We start from the raw sequence: 23360 nt of genomic DNA on the forward strand, positions 1-23360 counted from the left end.
CTGCAACCGAACCTGTGTTCATTTTAGCTTCAAATGACAATTCTTGATTGTTTCCGGGCGAGTTGTGTCATGACATCCCTTCACCTTACACAACCATCTTTGCACAGCAACCAGTGATTTTCATACCTCGCAGTGGCGTGCCTTGACATTTGATGATAGGGAAGCTGTGTTTCTGTGAGAAGCCGACTTCCAGAGGCAGTCAGTTAATTGAGCGTCAGTGATGATCTTGGTTCCATTCGTATTGTTTGTTCGATAAGCCAGTAAAAACCGTAGACGTCTCCAAATGTATTTTTAATGTCACAATTACATTCTGAATCGCTAGCTACGATATAAGGGCTAAAATTATAAATAAAATAATAAAAACTTACTTGGTGAAATAAAATGTGTGGTGGATGTACAGTACAGTAGGGTCTAATGATGTGTTCACTTGCGTATAATCGATCAGCGCCGCCGTAACTTATCGGTTACAATTTCCAGACACGCACTTGTTATCAAAGAGTTGACCGTTACGATTTGACCGTTACGAGATTGACGGTTGCGATTTGAAATGGACCGTACCGATTCATAACAAGGAAGTAGAAAGTTGGTCAAGAGGGGCATTAAAGCGGCGTCACGTAACTGTTTTACTTAAGAAAATCCAGTAAACTAATCGATGATCACTTATTTATCCCTGCTTATATAGCAATTAATTTTTTTTTAAGTTGTAAAGTTGCGGTAATCATTTAGGAAAAATTACGATTATATCTTTTATTTCAATCAGTTTTCTTCCTTTCAACGTGTTTTTATGTTTATTTTGTTGTAATTTGATTCAAAAAAGCAAAGAAATAAACATATCAATTTCCACTTAACTCAAGTTTCACGGACCGACCCGCGGTTTCGTTTGTAATTGGAGAAAGAAGTGTTTTCTTTCACGATCAGTGCAGAGTTTATTATCTTTTAATATTGCGCGACACATCTTCATAATTTCCGCTAATTCAATAATAAATCCAATATCGCTCTCTGAACGCTCTTTATTGTCCATTTTGTCGTCTGGTTTTTTCCTCGTTTTTTCCATGTTAAGTGTCGCCTGTCAACTCTCTGAAAATCTGATACATACTCGTATCTGATACAAAATATTCTTCAATTGTATGAATATACTTTTAAAGAAAATTATAATTAAATATAGTTTTGTAAAGAAACGTACATAAAAATAACATAAAATCTTCCTTACTTTTTAAATCTTAAAACAATCCACTTAGTCAAATAGCTCCCTACGAGTGACTAATGGATGGAATCAAAGACGGTCCTGGTAGGTGCATGCACGCAGGCTGCCAATCCCGAGGGTGCCGATACCGGTCAATGTTAAATGCCTCTTTTGTCGCATCACTCGTATACCTCAAAGGACGCGACAGGGTTGTTGTACATTTTAAACGTTTCTCGCCATAGCTATAGAAATCTAAATATGTTAAACTTAATAGATTGTCCGTCATTTGTTTTCTAACTACAGTAAGACCCCGCTTAACTCGGGAGATGCGTTCCTAGACGACAAAGCGCTAAACGAAACAGCGTTAAACGAGGTCATTTCAACATAGAGTAAATAGGGATGGGGAACACGCGACCAAAAATAAACAAATTTTACTTTAATTTTAAGTTATTTTTATATTAATTTGTATAATAATGTATGTTAAACATAAACACATAAACATGCACACACAAATGTAAAGTTCATTTTTTGTGATGAAAGTCATGACTTTTCTGAAATTTGTTTCATTTGTCGCATTTTTCTTTCTTTAAGCAAATGTCGGTAGCGGAAGATCGCATCCAAAACGTCTCGTTTTGCTTTTGCACTCCTTTCAAAATCTGGATCATTCGCTACAATTTGATCAACAATTTCCGTTATCGTTACCAAACTTTTACTGAGGAAATCTGTAGAGAAATTTTTTGGTTTCTTCGTTTTCAGAATCTTTATTTTCCAGTTATTCACGAATTCCTTGTTCTGCCAGTTCTTGAAGGTTGTTGTTGGTAAGGCTCTCGCCAGAAACCTGCTGTAACTCCTCAATATCCTGATTGTCTACATCTCCTAGTCCTGCTGTATTGATTAGGTTGACAATTTCGTCAACCTAACGATACAGCGATAGGACCTTCTCGTTGAGAATTCTTGAATACCTTCAACCATAACTTCTTCCACACTCCATGTATTTATCAGTTAATTCTTGCCAAGCGAAGCCGATATTGCCTATGGCATCCATGATGTATATTTTTTTCCAAAATTGCACCAAACAAACACAGATTTAAAGAAAGTACACCTCTTTGCCACCTGTTTCTGATTGGTTCGTGTTCACAAATAATCGTATTATATACGAATCAATGAAATGCCGCGATAATTTAAATCGGCGTAAATTTTGAGCTTTTTTTTAGGCTTTGAGTAGACTGCGTTATATCGAATCAGCGTTAAGCGAGGCAACGTTAAGCGGAGCCTTACTGTAATTTGTTTTAGAACCAGGGTCCACGGAAATTTCCAAAATTTACAACTTTTCGGTCACTCTCATTGAACTGGAAAAATTTCTGTCTTTATTATCTAATATTACGAAGAAATCAGTCCGCGCTGTTCTCGGCTAGAGATTGGTTCGGTTAAGCTTTTGTTTAAGTAAAATTCCGGCTCTTTCAGCAGGGTTTCATTTGTGTCCCCAATTCCCTAATCTCTTAATTATTTAACTACTAAAAATAAGTTGAAACCGGTTACTTTGTACTTGAATATTCGTAGTCTTGGCAAAAAGTGGAAAGAATTTTTATGACAACGGATACATAAATCGTAAATTTAAGGAAAATAAATTCTAGAGCTTTTTTTGTACCTTACGCATCTTTCATTAAATTTAGTTGTAAATGATGCTGCCAAAGTAATAGTTAATTCTTTAACATTGTACAAGATTTGTACACGTTTTATTCTATATTTCCTTATAGATGGAACATAGGAAATCGTAATATCACTGGTTTAACATTGAAATCCGTAAGTAATATAAGATGGGAGAGCAGAATAAAAATATCAAATATTTTAATGGATTTTTTAAAACTCCTGTCAACTAAACAGAACTATCATAAAAACATACCAGTAAATTCTTATCGGTTGGGTTAAGTTATAAATCTACTCGTGATTCACATAATCGGGCGAGGGCGGCCAAATATCTAACAGGCAGGCGGCTGACAGCCTAGGACCGGTCCTGGATAGAATTGGAAGCGTTATATGTGTGTAGCTTCCACCAGCTAAACCGGATGAGGTCGGTGCTCTGTAAAGCGCATGCGCGAATGAGTATAATCTGGCTGTTTGGAAGCTGACAATACAGCGTTTCCATTCCGTCACTAATATACAATAGCAATCCTATCCTTTTTTCACATGTAGTATAGAAATTTCTAATAAAATACATAATGCGGTTATAATAAAATATTAATTTTAATTATATGAAAATAATCGCACAATATGTATTTATTTTTTTAGAAAATATAATGGAAGCGGCGCTTCCACCGCTTCCATTGAGGGCACGCCACTAATACCTCGCAGTGTGCAGCAATATGCTCTCACTTCCGCAAAGATAAGAGGTCGGCCATCTTTTGTTGCCGCTGCGCGTGCAACGTCTCACGTTCATTGTCCATACTATCAATGCAGGAATTATAAAATTCCATTGAATTATGTATAGGCATACAGAAATTTTATTATGATTGCATGATTATTACAAAAATTTACTGCGCTTTCTCAGCGCCTAGGTATTTTCCACCACCTGAGGATTTACTCTCATTCGTCTGGTCACGAAGTGAATATTGATTATATTAATTATTTTAACAAAACCTCTGAAGGCTAAAAAAGCAAAATATTAATTATAAGCGATGAAATTTAGACGCGAATGGTAAGAAATACAATAAGAATAGATTGTACAAAAGCAAATATACAGTAAAACCTGTCTATGGCGACCACCCACGGTTCTTTCAAAAAGTAGTCTTTTAGACAGGTGGTCGTCTGATTCAGATGGTGCTATAATACCGTATTTCCGTAGGTATTTTGCGCACTTTTTAGCCATTTCTACTAAGCAAAACTCGAGGTGAGCGAAAATAAGGAAATTTTTTCAACGATGGAACTATATTGGTATTTTATTCTTATCGAATAACTCGATTTACAGGAGTCCTCGTGATTTTGTAAGACAGATTTAATACCAATATTTTAAAGATTAATACAATACTTTCATTTTCTCGATTATAATGCCTAGTTTCTTTTTCCAATTTAATTAATTCAACTCCGTTCTTTTCGTTCGCTCCTCAGTTTTACGTGTATTGCGTCATCGATATACAAGCGCATCCTATCTCTCCATCACTTTTGGTTTTGGTTTTCGTTAGTTTAATCTTATTTTAACTTTAAAAATACTGTATTTTTTTAAAAAAAATATTTAATATTTTCTTAAGTGCAATAAGAAAAATTTCATCAATCATTAATTAATAATAAAATGATTGATTTCATTACATTCCGCGATTGTCATTGGACAATCGCGCGAAATCAAAAAAGGAATGTTGCCTGTAAAACTGATTTTTACATTAATGCGTTTATTGTTTTTTAAATATTTTGCGTGCGAAAATTACTTGGATATTATTTTTCTAAAAATATCGCGGAAATAAGGTAGGTTGATACAGAAACTATTTATCGCACATGTACTGTATATGAGCTTCAAAATAAATAAATAAATAAATAAATAATAATAAAATAAATAAATAATTAAAATAAATTTTATTAAACGATGAGATCAGCCGATTAGTTGTATCGTGTACAATATTTCATACTCCTAAAAAAAATACTGTAGGTCTATGGTAAAATAAATTTCGTTTTCCCACAGTTAAACTTCGTCGCTAATTGCCGTTTCATAAACCATTTTCACTTTCTCTGATAACTTTAACACGATCTTCTAACGACAGCACTTTACATTTCTTTCGTTTTTCGGACAATTTCGAACAAACTGAAATGAATTTCCTTTGTTGCTAGACTAATTCATTAACACCTGCACCTAATTTCAAGGGTAGGAGAAGTGCCCAAGGTGGGTTCGAACAAGTGTTTAGACCAGGGGCCGTGACCAGAATACGGCCCCAGATATATTCACGGAAGTGGTCGCTTATTACAATTGTTGTATGTTGCTTCGGACCAAAACTCGATGCTCGCGGTAGCGTTACACAGGTGTTCGTTTAATACGGGTAACTTATACGAAGACTCTATGTATAAACTATTCCGTGCCAGAAATTTTTGCCCATTTTGACAGGTGTCCGTCGAATGCAAGTGGTCGCCTAAGCAATTTTTACTGTAATAACAAAGGAATAAACTTTCAAGAGAAAATGGTATAAAACGTAGAAGAAAAATGCATATGCTGAAAAAATATGTAGTAATTCTTTTGTATTTTATATCCAATAAAAATACAGAAAAAATAATTATTATTATCGGAAAATCTTAATCGCTTTGAACCGCTTCTCGTTGAAAAACACTTGGGTGGCTTTTCCTGTTTTTTTTAAAAAAAAAAAAAAAAAAAAAGCAGTTTTTGATAGTAAAAATTTCGGATTACAGGTCTTCAAGCGAAAACTGGAAAAAATATTCGCTATTCAATTAAAATCGCATTCTGAAAAATATAATTAAGGAGTTATTTGAAAATATGTTAACCTCTGATTCATCTTTGGATCGAATATTTCTGACTCATAATTTTCCCAAACCATACCAAAAAAAAAAAAAAAATTAATTAATTAATTTCAACTAAAATTAGATAAATATAGTTTTATAAAATTCTACACTATTATTTCTAAATCTGCCAATTTGTGAGTTATTTTTAATTAAGATTCCTTATTAATTTTATAAATATTTAATTTTACGTCATGCATATATAATTAAATTTTAAAAATTTAAATGAAGAAAAATTATAAATTTAATTTCTTTTATATTTTATAAATTAATTATTTTTATAGCTAATTATTTTTTAAAAAGTTATTTTAAAAATATGTATTTATTAATTATTGATAGGTATAGAATTTTTACAAATTCCGTGACAGAGTTGTGCGGCCTTAATAAATTTCAAGATGTCGGCAGCTCCAGGTCAAGGTGGGAAAGGATGTTTATTTATAGCGAAAAACCATAAATCTTGTTAAATTTATAAAATTATATAAATATTAACGACTTAAATTATAACTTTAAACATTCAAATAATAAGAATACGATTTCTATTATTTCTTGTGATTAATGATTTCAATCAATGATCTAAAAACAGGAATTTTTTACAATATTAAAAGCAAAAAGATTAATTTCTTACCTCAAAATATTTATTTACGTTAAATTACAAGTAGTAATGCTGTAAAATTGTTTGATAAGTATTTCTTATTTAAAACATGATAAGTGTTTCAGTTACACTTCATATACATGGGTATGGTAGACCATGGTTATGTTAGTTACTTGTGATTGTCAGTACTTGTTTTTAAATAAATACGTATAAATTTATCTCATTGAACATTGTTGCAAATGTATTGGAATCAAATATATAAAAGCTACATACAAAAAGATGAAAGTAGAAGCACATGAACTCATTATTCAAAATATACATGCATCAAGTTATTCTTCATAAAAATCTACAGCTACAGCTAAAATCTTAAGTTAATTTCATATAAAAATGAAATAATTCTGATTAAGTTCAGGAACTACAACACATTTCAATTACAAATGAAGGAATTTCATTCATTTTAAAAAAAGATTGCGAATGAAATTTATTGTAGTTGCATCTTTAAAAATGATATCCAATTGGATTTAAAATAATTATATCTTAACTGTAAAATGTATAACTTTTGCATTATATATAATTAAATAACTTTTGATCTAGCTTGTTAGTCAATTTTAAATTATATAGTAAATGTAAAAGAGATTGCATATCTAAATACATTACTGGAATTTATATAATAAAATAAAATAATAAACATAAAAAGTTACAACAAAAGTACATAGTAGATAATTATTAAATTTTTAAATGTCCTTTTAACAGAAACTTCCATTTGCATTGTATCTTACTTTGCTTGGATGTTTTAAATTATTATTATTATATTTTCATTCTGATCACATTTCAAGTCTAGTTTCATGCTAGGAAAGAAGTAAAATCACAAACTTAAGCTAGAAGTTTAACATTTCAAGAAGAGTGAGGAAAGCAAAATTCATAACTTCTAAATTCTTTATTGTTTGAGAAACTGTATGACTGAGCATCATTACGATAGAATATGATTCAGTAGTGTGACATTTATATCAAATTTTTTTTTACCTGTAAATTCAAGAGGTTCTTTTCCTTAGAATTTTATTTTTTCAAATGATCACATTTGTAACTGAAAAAACTAATAAATAACCACTGATATTAATCTATATTTAATCTGTTGCTAACAACAAAGTTATTCTTTTGTTAGGAAGCTGTGTTTAAAAATCTGGCTTATTGACATGTTTGAGTTTATGTAATTAGACTAATAATTTATACAAAATGTATAAATTATTAGTTTCTTAATATAAAAATATACAAAAAAATGTAAGGGATATTCATATTTGTTGTAAGTAGTTTTGAAAGGATTCTATGAAATTATACTCTGGATTTATTTCATGTATATTAATTTAAATGAATAATTAAAATGAATTATTTTTATAATTGTTTCAGAAACTAGTAATACTGTACAAAATGTATAACATCAATTAATTTATTTTAATTACATAAAATGGTTCAAGATAAGCATATAAAAATATTATTATTGATTCATGTAAATGAATGGTAAAGATGTCTTCTGTTAGAAACGTTAATGATGCATGTGATCAATGTGCATGTAGATGCAATCAAATTTCAACTACGTGGAAAAAGTTATATGTTTAGCAGTTTGTCCATCTTACCTCTTGGATTATCTTCAATTATTCATTGGAAAGAGAGTTGAATGGACATAAATCTAGATAGAGACAGATACTGAAGTTGCATATTTCTTCCATCTCACTCACTGTTAGCACTTTATATCATCTAAGCCTTCTTGGCTTTTATAATTTATATTGCAATGATTAATAAAGAGATTAACAGTTCTCATTAAAATTTGAAGATAATTTTCTTTACAGATTTATAATTTGTATTTCAATAAAAGATTATCATTTGATTATAATCTATTTTTATACACAAACTTTTAAAACTAGCTTTAATTGCTCCCATTGTCATCATCAATTATTCATCATATAGAGTTCTTATTATAAAAATAAATATAAAATTCTGTAAAAGAATAAAAAATGTTTATTTTAATAAATATAAAAATACTTATAGTGAATATCTAAATAATATTTTCTTAACAATATTAAATATATAATATACTGTATTTACTCGCATATAAGACGATCTCGCTTATAGGACGAGGTGTGACTTTAAAGTTCAAAATAAAGAAAATTAGACTTATTAATACAATTCTAATTTTATTTCATTTAATAACAAATAAAATATCAAATGCATGTAAATGCACACTTTGTCCCACAAAAATTACTGGCATTTTAAACTTCAAGGAAAAATCTTGTAAAATCGACATGATTTATTCACATAAAGCTGGACAATTGGGAACCTTTTTGGCCAATTCTTAACAGTCGAATCCACTCTCTGTCGATTACACTTACGAGTTTCTCCGAATTTTGATTTCCGAATAATCATCTGTTTTCATGTGGGAATGAATTAAAACTTATATCGGGTTTCCATGTAATTTTTGAATTCAATTCAAAAGCTTTGCTTTTCCTATTGCTATTCATTTTTACTCCTGACAATACACAAGAATGATTCAAATGACCCAAATAAAATACTTTTGTTTTTAAACACCAGAAGGTGAGAATCCAGTAAAAAATGCGAATACACAGTTCACAAAAATTATTTCAAAAACGAAAAGAATCCTTCGCTCACATGTATAGGATGACCTAGGTTTTTGAAGCAGTGAAAAATGAATAAAAACCTCACTTTCGGGAACCTTTTACCTTTTGTAAAAGGTTCCCGAAGGTGTGGTTTACATCCCCGGTGTTCCATAATTGTATGTAGAATAAAAACCTTGTTTTATATGCGAGTAAATATGGTATATCAAAATGTTGATAAAATTATTTAAGTATAAGTGCCATGTTTTATTATTATATAAAATGTGGTAAAATAATATGAAGATAAAAATGTTTATTCATTTCCTGATTGATAAGATAAAGCATAAAATGTATTATCAAATATAAACATCCAATAACCCAATTTTTAAGTTAATGCCAAATGATTGCCAGAATATGTTGGGATATACTGTATATGACTTTTAATTAGTAATTAGTAGCATTATCATAGCCTGATGTAATCTGGCAATCATTTGGCATTAATACTTTATCAAAGTTGTTATATACTATATACTATATATATTATATATAAAGAGATTCTTTAAAGTTTTACTTCCTGTTATTGTACAGAAAAATAATTATTATGATATTATATTTTTAAATTAGATTATTACTTTTTAAATAAAACTATTATAATGAAATTATATAGGAATAATGGAATTTCATTTAATTATGAAATTTTAAGTTTCAGTTTTAGTTACAATTAACTGATAATATTTACTAAGCAATCTTTGTATTGTTTTATTAAATATCATATATATCATTACTATAAATGATTTATTAATTATTATTGTTTTACTAGTTGTTCATTATATAATAATTTTGTGTTTAGAAAGTGTCATTTTTGCTATTATTGTTTGTTTTATAAAAATAATAAAACTTCTAAAGGAAAATTAAGAAGTTCATACACAATGAAAATTTCAAACTTACTTTTCTTGTAAAAAGAGTTAAAAATGGATTTTGCTTCTAGTGTTGAATACATATTTTCAGTTTTGGTTGCTTGACTCTGATATAAAAATATTTATTGTAATTTTTATAATATAACCTGCAAGTTTTCTTTGTGAAAAGACAATTTGAAACATAGTGCAATTTATGCAATGGAGTGGGTTGTATGCCAGTTTTAAAAGACAATGGGTGCATTCGTTAATAGCAGTCGCTCTGTGTCTCCGCTACTACAGGAGTGTGTTGCTGTTTGTAGGCATTTAGGAACGACAGTGAAAGAAGGAAAGATGGTGGCACCTGTACTATTGATATTATTATTAAAGAAGAATCTATGATTTTAAAATATGCATTTTTAGAGAAAAAAGAAGGGTTTCAATTGTAAAATTTAACCATAAAATGGATTATCTTGCCAACAGAGCATTCAAAGTAGCCATGAATAAAATTAGAATGCCAGCTACCACTTGAAAAAATTTGAGAAGACACTTACATAACCGTGTGCACTAACTCGCACTTTCACAACTTGTAAATTTTCATTCATAAAACCACATAATGGACCCTTAAACGAAACTATTTGAGCCATGGAGGATGCCATGCTGCTTTCCACTGTAAACTACTACTACAAGCGGCTGTTTCTGCCATCTGACGGTGTGCACTCCGGCTGAAATATAGGAACACATTCTGCAGGAATTTTTAAATGGATATCACTCACGTAGAGTTACGTGGAGAAATATAAGAACACACCCAATGCCTGTAACAAGGATTGTTTAATGTAGACAGTAAAGTTTCTGGTGAGTTAAATGGTTTGTAAATGCATATCTAGTAAAGATGTTGGCAGACTAAACTTTATAAATACAGTAGAGTCCCACTAGTCTGAACACCACTAATCCAAACATGTTTCAGTTGGTGGAGAGGAAATTTTTTAGCTCGCAAAATATACGTTTTTTGTATTTTCCAGTTGAATTTAAATGGTATAATGGTACAAAAAGATTTAGAATTCCACAACAAAAAATTGTATTTTATTGTAGTACTGTATTAATACTGTACAAAATTAATAAATCATTGTTTGTTATGGCCTATTAAAACAGTAGATTTATACTGTACTTACACACAAAAATAGGAAAAAAAGTCATTGATGGTGTTGGATCTATATAAACCAGACCTGTTTTACTGCTTGCTTCTGCATTATTTCAATTATTTGGTTAATTCGAACAAGACTTGGTCCCAATTAGTTTGGACTAGCGGAACTCTACTGTAGGTTTGTGAATGCAGACTTTTACAAAAAAAATCTTATATGCCAAGCTAATTCTAGCAATCAAGGAACAATTTTGTGACATGAAATTCTGCATCTTTCAGGATCTGTTCTAAGCCTTGTTACTATGCCAAGATAGTAAAGTATGATATAGCCTTTCTGTATGTTTTGTTAGCATTATGTTTACTTAAACTGACACAAATTGCTGTTTGGTAAAAAAATTTCCATATGAGATTCAGATCAGATATAACTTGGCTCATTTTAAGATTATTTAAGAACTGTCTGCATATTATGAGCAGCTGAAAAATGCAATATGATATCTGAAAGTAAGCAGTGTATTAGAAAAGTTAATCACAAACTTGATATACTAGAATACTTGAAAAAACTTTACAACACTCCAACATAGAGAAAATAAGCTGTTATTAAGGCTTGATATGGCTCTATGGAAAAAATAGGGTCCTATTTAATAAAAAATAACTGTTTATGTTGTTTTCAGGCCTACTTACATCTTAAACTTTTTTTTATCACTAAAGCAAGTTCTTGTAATAGTGCTCAATAATAGTATTGGTTAAGCTGTAGTGTGAAATAATACTTAAGTTCAATTTATCATTATTAAGAAATTTGTTTTTTCCCTTCTCTGTACTATATATATATGAAGGATATTCACAAAGGAAGGTGTGAATTATATACACATTTATGGGATGATTTCAGGAAACTGCACTGATTGAAAAATTTCAACTTAGCTCTATTCTACATAGCTTTAGCACTAAAACTTCCTATATTCCTTGAATGGTGAAGCCATATTGTATATTTGTTATATCACTACAATATAGCTTCTCTGGCCAAGGAATATAAGAAGTTAGTGCTAAAGCTAGATCTATATAGAGCAGTGGCATGCTGTCATTGGAAGCGATGGAAGCGCCGATTCCACCTTCCAATGACCTTCCCTTGTATTTTATAAAATACTAGTTGACCCGGCCACGCATTGTTGTGGCTCAAAATGTATCTATTAGAAATGTATAACACTTATCCCCCGTGGGGTGAATTTCAAAAAATCCCTTCTTAGTGTACATTCTCTTGACGTACCCTATTAAAACGCAATTAAAAACGCAAAAAACCGCATGCAAAATAGTATAAATAGAAGCCGAGTTCTTCACAGTAAGCTTTAATCCTGTCCCTTTCTCCACTGGGAAATATCGAAAAATCCCTTTTTAGTGTATATTCTGTTGACGTAACCTATTAAAACGCAATTAAAAACGCAAAAAAATCGCATGCAAAATAGTATAAATAGAAGCCGAGTTCTTCACAGTAAGCCTTAATCCTGTCCCTTTCTCCACTGGGGAATATCGAAAAATCCCTTTTTAGTGTATATTTTGTTGACGTAACCTATTAAAACGCAATTAAAAACGCAAAAAACCGCATGCAAAATAGTATAAATAGAAGCCGAGTTTTTCACAGTAAGCCTTAATCCTGTCCCTTTCTCCACTGGGGAATATCGAAAAATCCCTTTTTAGTGTATATTCTGTTGACGTAACCTATTAAAACGCAATTAAAAACGCAAAAAACCTCATGCAAAATAGTATAAATAGAAGCCGAGTTCTTCACAGTAAGCCTTAATCCTGTCCCTTTCTCCACTGGGGAATATCGAAAAATCCCTTTTTAGTGTATATTCTGTTGACATAACCTATTAAAACGCAATTAAAAACGCAAAAAACCGCATGCAAAATAGTATAAATAGAAGCCGAGTTCTTCACAGCAAGCCTTAATCCTGTCTCTCTTCCCCCAGTGGGGGGAATTTCGACATGTATATTATATAAAAAACACGTGCGTATTCGAATGCAACGTGGTGTCAAAATTTCAAAGGAATCGGTAGGAACAAAAGAACGTTATATTTTATTTATATAGATAGATAGAAAATTATCTGGTTTAGTCCATTCTCACAAAAAAACATAATGCCTCACAGAAAAGCAAACTTAGGGCGTCGGAAGTTAGCGCCATCTGTTGGACATAAAAGCCTTAATCCATATATAAATATATTTTTGAAAGGGGGGAAATAGTGGTCTTCACATATGCCAGGAACCTTCGTGGGAATGTATTAAACAACTTCCCAAAGTTTCATGGCCATCGGATAAATGGTGTAGTAATGCATGAAGGACAGACAGACAGACATTTGTTTTTATATATATAGATAAATTTTCATATTTTAACGTACTTTGCATTAATTAAAATTAATATTTTATTATAACTGCATTATGTATCTTTTACAAATTTCTATACTACATGTGGAAAAAAACGATAAGATTGCTATTGTATATTCGAATAATTCAGTGGCGGAAGGAATGTCAAAACCGGGTCAGTTTCCAATCAGTCAGATTATATAGGCATTGGCACATGCGGTTTACAGAGCACCAACCTCACCCGGTTTAGCTGGTAGAAGCAACACATGCATAAAGCATCTAATTTATATCCTGGACCGGTTGTGGGCTGTTAGCCACCCGCCTGCTAAATATTCGGCCGCCCTCGCCCGATTATGTGAATCACGAGTAGACTAGATCAACGGCGGGCAACCCCCGGCCCGCGGGCCAGCTACGGCTTGCGAAAAGTTTCTATCCGGCCCGCGAGATCTTTAATAGATTATTACATTGGAAAAATAACAAATTAATAGTTATTTTTCCAATTCTTTGTAATTTTCGAAAACGATAAGGGAAATAAATATAGTAATTAACTTTTTATTTATTTATTTCATATTTGCAGACTAAAAAAAATTACGAGTCACAAGAAGGCGTCAATTAACTACTACGGCCCGTGGAAAAAACGTAAAATTTATTCTGGCCCATGTTATAAAAAAGGTTGCCCACCCTAGACTAGATTTATAACTTAACCCAACCGATAGGAATTTACTGGCATGTTTTTATGATAGTTCTGTATAGTTGACAGGAGTTTTAAAAAAAAATCCATTAAAATATTTGATATATTTATTCAGCGTTTATTCTGCTCTCCCATCTTATATTACTTACGGATTTCAATGTTAAACCGGTGATATTACGATTTAGTATGTCCCATATGTAAGGGGATGCAGAAAAAAACGTGTACAATTCTACTAGTGTTAAAAAAAATTAACTGTTACTTGGCAGCATCATTTACAACCAAATTTAATGAATGAGACGCAGAAGGTACAAAAAAGCTCCAGAATTTATTTTCCTTAAATTTACGATTTATGCATCGGTTGTCGTAAAAATTTCTTTCCACTTCTTTCCCAAGACTACAGATATTCAAGTACAAAGTAACCGGTTTCAACTTATTTCTACTTAAGAAGTAGTTAAATAATTAAGCGATTAGGGAATTAGAAACATAAATAAAACCCTAATGAAAGAGCCGAAATTTTACTTAAACAGAAGCTTAACTGAACCAATCTCTTGCCGAATACAGTGGGGTCTGATCTCTTCATAATATTAGATGTAATAAAGACAGAAATTTTTCCAGTTCAATGAGAGTGACCGAAAAGTTGTAAATTTTGGAAATTTCCGTAAACACTTGGTCCTAAAACGAATTAGTTAGAAAACGAACAACGGACATTCTGTTAAGTTTAACGTATTTAGATTTTTACAGCTATGGTGAGAAACATTTAAAATCTACAACAACCCTGTCGCGTCCTTTGATATATACTAGTGATGCGACAAAAGAGGCATTTGACATTGACCGGTATCGGCACCCTCGGGATTTGGCACGGACACACCTACCTGGACCGTCTCCGATTCCATTCATTAGCCACTCGTAGGGAGCTATTTCACTAAGTGGATTGTTTTAAGATTTAAAAAGTAAAGAATATTTTGTTATTTTTATGTACGTTTCTTCACAAAGTTATATTTAATTATAAGTTTCTTTAAAAGTATATTCGTACAATTGAAGAATTTTTTGTACTAGGTATGTGTATTCATCACACATTTTGTTTTACCAAGTAAGTTTTTCTGATAATTTTAATTTTAGCCCTTATATCGTGGCTAGTGATTCAAAAATTTATTTTAAAAACGTTTTGGCTCAAGACCATATAATGAAAACATTATTAAAAGAGAAAGACCAATGCCTAAATTAAATATAAATACGTCGACAAAAAAATTTCGACGTTTTGACGATAAAATTTATGACGAATGACGATTCTTTCGTAAAATTGAAGCAATTTGGAAATCAAAATAGAATAGAATTTAACATTGGTAGACAATATAAAATAAATATTGAAAATTATAACAAGATAATTACAATTAATAGATGTTATATGTTTTTTTTCAAAGCAAGAATTGGCATTTAGAGGGCATAGGGAATTTATTGAATCTAACAACGGAGGTAATTATATTGAACTTTCTTATTTATTAAGTACGTCAGATAATCTGTTAAAAATACATTTAAAGAAGTATACGGTTTTTACTGGCTTATCGAACAAACGAATACGAACGGGCCCTGACGAGCAATTAATTGATTGTCCCTGTAAGTCGGCTTCTTACAGAAACACAGCTTCCCTATTATTAAATGTCACGGCACGCCACTGATATAGAGTATGTAGAGCTAGTGCTACATTCTTCAGGAAAGTAATAATGTCACCCAGTGACAAAAATGGGAATGAGAGTAATTGACATGACAGATAACAGTGTATTTATCTTACTTCTGCTAGAATTTAACATAGCAGTAAGGTTGTTAAATAATTGATATTTACATAGCAGAAATCATTAACAAATATTTGTTATAGATATTGCTCTAAGGTACAAGATATTTAGATGCAAAATTCAAAGTATTTAAATCTGATGCTTGATACTTAGAAGTATGAAAAAACAAACCTGAAATGTTTCAGTATTTCAAACTACTGTACAAACATTGCAATTCTCATTTTATCTTTATTGGATATTTTATTCGTTGACATTATTTTCTTTTAGGAGAATTATTTTGTTCCATTTCTGTAAGGCAAAATTGTGACAACTAGTCACTCTGTTGTCAGATTTTGAAAAAACAGTGTTGACAATTGGAAAACATTATGTGACAGCTCTTATTAAGCTAATGACTTGTGCCATAGACTCTGTACTAATGAAAATGAAGTTGAGAAAAGCAACACTTTTGTCACTTCTATGAAAGCTGTAAAAGCCAGTTTAGTAAGAAAAGTTGTAATCTATGATTAAAGATATTGATTATAATGATTAATATCTGTAATCTGATTGATTAATATGATTATAATTTGCAATAATAGGATATTGTGAATATCCTGTTATCATTGCAAATTATGATCATAGGTTAAATATACTACTTTGCACATCTATTTAGTGTACATCATAGGTGATGCAATTTCCATGGTCATTACTGTATTTAATACAGATTATATTCATTTCTGTTTATTTATTTGAAAATAATTTAACAACACTTAATCAGTATAAAATGTGTAAGATAGAAAACTGGGTATTTAAGGATGCCTGTTCACTATAGGAACTTTATTTCAAAAACTTATAAAATCATACACAAAAAGTGCAATCTTCAAAATTTACTCAGGTTGTCTGAAGCCACCTTTTTACCATTTCTTGAATTCCACAATGTTGCTCCTTGGGTTTTGAGACAAAAATTCACAGAATACAATTTCATTTCAATCTAAATTTTTGAAGTACCTTCTGTACAGGAATTACACTTTCAACTGGAACAGTGGTATTTAGGTGGCCACAAACTCTTGGCTATATGTTAGGTGAGGCATAGACTTACTTTCTTCAGCACCTGGATTTTTTTTTTTTTTTTTTTTTTTTTTTGAGTGAAAAAATGAAACTTGTAATGAAACTGGCCCAGCTTCCTTTGATACAGTTGTTGAGTTTTGATGAAAATTTCAATTTATTCAAAATTTAGACAAAACTTGCTTTTTTAAACAATTTACAGTAATGCTTTATGAAAGTTCGCTTCAAATTCTTGTGACCGTCTTCAATAACATGCAACATCATCTGTATGATAAGTTTTCTGTATCACATTAAAGTTTTGAATGATTCCTTGATTCTAATTTCTAGACGTTGTATTTTTTTAATAAAAATCGAACTGTTAAAACTTTCATAGCAGGAATCATCAAATGTGAACTGCAGTTGTTAATAAAAAAATGATTTTCTGTATTTGGCAATCATGCAGATGTATAACTTTTTTAGCCAGTTAGAAAAAAGCTCTGATGTCATCATTACTTTTTTTATTAGCTGCATGTTATATGGGTAGCATTTTGGCATTGCAGCTAAAAGATTTTCCAATTAATATCAATGGCAGTTTCTTATTATCTCATATTTTCTGACAAAAGAAGAGTTAGATGTTCTTTGCTTTTTTACATTCATGACATAAATTACCTTTAACATCATTGTTTTATTAGGCAGACACTAAAAAAAAAAAATAAGTCCATTTTATCTGCATTGAAAATGTCATTAGGGCAATAGTTCTATACAATTTTTGGTAAACTTTTCCATCACCAACAAAGCACCTGTTTAAGACAAATTTAACAGTGATCTTTCTTTATTAGTTCCATAATCATGACTCATTCTTCTATTATAGACAGCTGAATTATCTCATAATAATTTGTCACTCATTCATTTCCTATTCTAGTGTTAAAATTGCCAATTATTAAAACCAAGAAGTAAAATGTTACCAGCTCTCCATGATCTCTAATTCATCAAAGGGATTCAGAATATTTTTGTATGGTAGTTTATAGTTTACAGTTATTGCCAGATAACTATTTGGAAACATTCTAAAATTACTTCTGTCAAGTTTGACCATATATCAAAAACGAACATCAGTGAGAGTAACTTTCTCCCAAAGTTTTTCTTATTACAGTAGAGCATCAATTATCCGACTCAATTGGGGACTGGGGTTGGTCAGATAACTGAAAAAACGGATAACCGAAAAGTATGAAAAAATGCATTATATGTCAGTATATTAGAATATCACTATTAACCTACTTCGAGTTGAATTTTCATCGATGTTAAGCCTAACAAATTTTTTTTTAATAATAATCGTTGCTATTGTATTGTTAAAAATTATTTCTTTATTTTGCAAAAATAAATACAAAAATAAAGGAGAAAATAGAAAATTAAGCCTGGTTTAAATACTGGCCTCCCTTTCATGATCAAGCCAGTATTGCCAGCTAAAACACGCAAAAATTTAACAAAAATAATAATAAAGTAGCCAAGACATAGCCAAATATTGTAGCGCCACATCACTAGCGGACATTTGAATTTGCCAACTAGAACACAGTTGGTTAACCAATGTGACGGTTGATTGGGGGTCGGATAATCGATGCTCTACTGTAATAGTAAGGTGCTGCCTCTTGGTCTACCTACACCAGATTTTTTAGTTGCTTGGGCCAAAATATAATTATATAAACCTTCCATTTCAGTGCAATTTCTATTTCAGTAAAATTCATTATCCAAGTTTTTTCTAAACCAAGTATATCATATCCCGTTAAGATTTTGTTAAAATAAGTTGAAAAAAGCTTATTTCTTGCACTCTGCATATTTCAACATATAACTTTAACATTAGATTTATTATTTAATGGAATGTCCAAACAATCCAAGTTAACTATTACACTCAGGTTAACTACATCATTGGCTGAATGAAATAAGTTAAGTGATTTCTACATCTAAAAAAGACCAAACCATCAACCAAACCATCATTAGTATAGCTATATGTAAATTGACAGAAAAAAATCTTCACATAGACTGAAAAGTAACTTATTAATAAAGGCATTAATCCACTCAGAGCCTTTTTTTTTATTTCCAGTATCATTAAACTATAAAGACAAATGTTTTTGATCAAGATGAGATCTTCAGGTCTGCTTAAAAAATGGAATGCTTTTTGGAAATATGTAAATTTCTTGTTTTTATAAATTATAAAATCATTTCTTAACATCATCTTTAACCCTTTTTTTTTGCCTCTATATAAACAGGTAAAAAATTTTTGTCCACACTCTCTTGTTTCTGGAATTAAATAAGAACTCATTCATACATTCTTGAAAAGCTGATCATGAGTCCCTTTTTTAAAATTATAAAAAGCTGACAACATTTGATTTTTTTTCTTGAGATGGAACTTAACTCTATTTTAATAATAGAAGGATCTACCTATCTTATAAAACATAATCCAGTTATTTCATCTTTTATCTCCTTGAGTTTCAAAGAATCTCTGAACAAATTTCAGAGGGCTTCTCTGATATCCACATTATCTGTCATGGAATAACCAAATATCAAGTTATGTTGGTTAGATAAATTTAACAAATTATTTGCATTGTACTGTTGTATACTTCCAATTGCCTATCGATATCTGGTAATGATTTTCTAATTTGTTAACGTTCTGTTCTAGTATATCAACCTTGGCTTTGAATTCTTTGATATCTTGATGAAACTGATCTCTGATTTAACTTCTGATAGTTGCTCCATTATCTTACAATGTGATATTTATATTAACTTAATCATGTGACACAGGAAAACTTCAGTTGTGCAGTCTTCACTTTCCATGAGATCAACATGTGGTTTCAAAATTGATGTCTTTCTCTTCCTCAGAACTCTCTCCTTTTCTCCAAACCAGAGGAAGTACCAGATGGCATGTGAAGCATTGTTTCTATGTTAACTGACTTAGTCACTTTATCAGCAACGTTACTTTTTGTTAAAAGTGGCCATCCTCTTTTCAATGTTTGATGAGAGCCAGATTTTGTTCTGCACTGGCTATTATCATTAGAAATACCTGTATTTGCCACCTTGCCATTTTAAACTTAGCACTTAGTTCAAATCAGAAAAGTATAATTTAATTTGCACCAACACCATCAACTGTCAGAAGTATCCCTGATTGAGGAATATTTATTATTAAATATAGGTTTAATTTTACAAACTTTTATCTTAAACACGAAATATTTAAAAGTTAGATAATCATTTCGTTTCCTTTTCTTGTGTGTGAGGACTTGCTGACTGAGGGGGAAGAATTTTAATCTTGCATCAGAATGGAAAAGGGGTGTTGAACTGTATGTGGGTAGTGGTGGCGGAAACACTGATGCAAGACACCTTTATATAAGTTTCATTTATTCAAAAGTAATTTGATTTACATGTTTTATGAACAATGGTTTTTTTCAATCAAAGATCGTGGAATGATAGTTTGTTAAACTTGTCAACAGTGGCATCCTGGACATGTATCCAACGTTTGCCTCAGGGCAGTGACACGGTGAGTTCAATGGGTGTATAAAAGACACAGTGGAGACTGGATGGATAGGATGAAGCAATTGGATGAACTCAAGCAATATCAATGTCGCACCAGTTGATCTGAAAGGCATGGGTTCTTTTTGCAGCACAAATCAGAAGAAATCTGCAATTTGATCTTGAGATTTGGGATTTTGCCCCCAAACTATCTTCTCTGATTAGTTCCGACTCCCTCTCATCATTTCCCAATTGGTCTTTTCCCTTGTTTCCAGGTGGAAATTAGATCAGTTCAGGTCGTGAGAAAAATCTGTCTTAGATGGTCAATTCAACACCATCCTTTGACTCTGACCAAGAGATGTTGATGGAACTAAGAAACCTGTGTTTGTATTTTAGCCCGTTATTTCCTTTCTCTTGATATTTTAGAATGTTAACAATTAACCACGATGTTTTCTGATTGTCAAACTTCCTCTCTTCCCTGATTCAATTTTACTTTGATCTATTGTGTACGAGCATTAGTGTCAAAGTTCGAACTCCCCGGCTCAACGCTGATCCAGTGCCTAACATGTGTTGGAGTCTCAATCGGGACTTGTCTGTTTATTTTCGCATCTCATTTGTTTTCATTATAATTTCTTTAATTCTACCTTTCAACATTTTTATAAGTTTCAAAACAGATTCGGACTCAGTCTGGAACCTCGTGTGTTGAAATTATGTAATTTCTGCATCGTAAAGAAATTAACCAAAATTAAGAGATTTCTTCCAACAGCATTTACAATGTTCACAATTAATGGTTTAAATTCTGCATACTGCATGATTTCTTTATAATGTAATTACTGCTGTGTATTGAATATCTATTTTAGGTTACAAGTCACAATTGGCTAGCTATTTGCATTATGCTTGAACAGTAACTATAAAATGAAGCATGTTTATCTTATTATTCATGTTTCATTATGATTATTTATTTACTTACACAATAGAGGTAATGCCATAAGACAAGGAAAATCCCTTATTTATAACAATCATAATAGAACCAATTAAAAATTGAAAAATAACAATAAGCTAGAAAACGAGCATTTGAAATGACCAGCATGTTCAACAGATGTGATAAGTGCAAAAATTATTTGTAACAAAGTATGTACTGTACATGGCAGATTTGATAACTTGTAACCCTTTTGATTCTTTTTGTCAGCTAAAGTTATCAGTAAATGGTAAATGTTTCCTGTGGCATGAAATTTATAGAAAATGTTAATGAATTTCCTAACAAATTGAAAATGTATTATAAATTGGTAATTTTAGTGACTGTTAATATTCATATTTGGAAATGTTTAGCATGTAGTCTGAAAATAATGTAAAAATATTTATTGAAAAATGAGGCATCACAACTTCTACGTATAAAATTTTTATTTTATTTGGCTCAGTTTAGAATTTTGTTGAATATTTTTTAACTTCTTTGAAAGAAAGTTATGTTAATCTGCATGTTTTTATAATTGAAATAAAGCTTCAAAAGTGTTTGTTTTTGTTCCCTGTTCCTGGTTGTTTGTTAATAATCTGGTGGAAAGTGATTAGTGGACCAAAAGAGATTTTGATAATCTGTGTCAGAGTTAATTCCAATATTTTCTAATGTCATATCTTAATGAATACATTAATAAAATCAATCCTTTGTCACTTTGTCTTTATAGCTAGACAGCAGTGTTAATTCTTTATAATACAAAATAGCAAATATGTAAAGCAAATAATATGTTTTATTAATGCAAGACACCAAATTCAATAAATTATTTAATAATTAAATAGAATTAAGATGATTAAGTGATAAATTTGGTACTTGAAATAATATTTTTTATCTCTCACCTATTAGAAATTTTAACAATCAAAAGATTTAACTTAATTTAGTAATTTATTAGAAAGATTTGAAAGAAAATAGCAGAAAATCATCCAATAAACAAAGCATTAATTATAAATACACTGAATTAACCTCATAATGCTTTGCAGTTATATTGGAACATAACACAAACATTTTCAGTCCTAGGATGGACCAAAAACATTTGTGTTATATTCGAAAATAACTGCAAAGCACTATAAGTTAGTATGGTGTGTTTTAATAGCAGAAAGTCTGATAACATTTTAATATATTAATATTAAATGTATGTTGTTTGAATATAACTGAAATTTCATTAAATAATATCTAGTTATTAATCATATGTAATTAAATTAATGAATAACAAAATATGTAAGTTTCTTTGAAATTTACAATGCAATATCAATAATCAAATTTCAAATATTTCCATATATTAATGTTTATTTCTTTACATCATTTAATGTAAGTGTAATAACTAAACTACTGAATTACAAATTTAAATATCTTTACAATACAAAATACATATACAAAATATCTAAATAAACATTAAATGCTGATTATAATATTATTGAGTTGTTCGGAAAGTTCCTAGCGATTTTTGATAGCCAACAGTTGAGACACCGACTGATGCAAAAATTATTAGAATTGTACAAACCTATGAATATTATGATAAATGACCTTGAGACGCGTCCTTTACAAAAAAACCGTTAAGATTATTCAAATAGCGTTTAATTTGTCTCATTGCAAAAATGGATGCGAACAACATGCATTATCGACACTTGTTTCTTTTCTTTTTTTGTAAAGGCAAAAATGCTGTACAAACAGCAAAAAAGATATGTGATGTTTATGGTGGGAGTGCTGTATCAGAATCAACTGTTCAAAAGTGGTTTGCAAAATTTAAAACGGGCAATTTCGGCCTTGAAGAAGCTCCTCGCTCAGGAAGACCTTCTGTTATTGAAGAGGACCAGATCAAAGCATTATTGGATGAAAACCCTCATTACACGACTCGAGAGATTGCAGACATAGTGAAGTCATCAAACAGTACTGTATTTCAACATCTAAAGAAGCTCGGATACGTGAATCGTTAAGACATTTGGATACCTCACGACTTAACGGAAAAAAACTTATTGGATTGCATCTCCATTTGTGATTCTCTTGAAAGATGAAATGAAAATGACCCTTTTCTGAAGCGTTTAGTGACAGTTGATGAAAAGTGGATCATTTATAACAACATCAGCCAAAAACGAT

The 23360-nt window shown here is 30.8% G+C and overlaps 1 protein-coding gene across 1 annotated transcript in view; it reads left to right on the top strand.

Annotated features, from left to right (window-relative positions):
* Nucleotides 1-5795: 5795 nt before the first annotated feature.
* The window catches only part of LOC136982993 (ubiquitin-conjugating enzyme E2 variant 1-like), a 36692-nt gene continuing 19127 nt past the window's right edge, over nt 5796-23360 (top strand). The window contains exons 1-2 of the mRNA XM_067279591.1: nt 5796-5814; nt 6017-6094. Of these exons, the coding sequence (XP_067135692.1) occupies nt 6073-6094 (22 nt within the window). The 5' untranslated portion in view covers nt 5796-5814; nt 6017-6072. The remainder of the gene's footprint in view (nt 5815-6016; nt 6095-23360) is intronic.

The sequence above is a fragment of the Centruroides vittatus genome, unplaced genomic scaffold, assembly GCF_030686945.1.
Source record: "Centruroides vittatus isolate TY-2023 unplaced genomic scaffold, ASM3068694v2 contig_875, whole genome shotgun sequence".
Classification (NCBI taxonomy): domain Eukaryota; kingdom Metazoa; phylum Arthropoda; class Arachnida; order Scorpiones; family Buthidae; genus Centruroides; species Centruroides vittatus.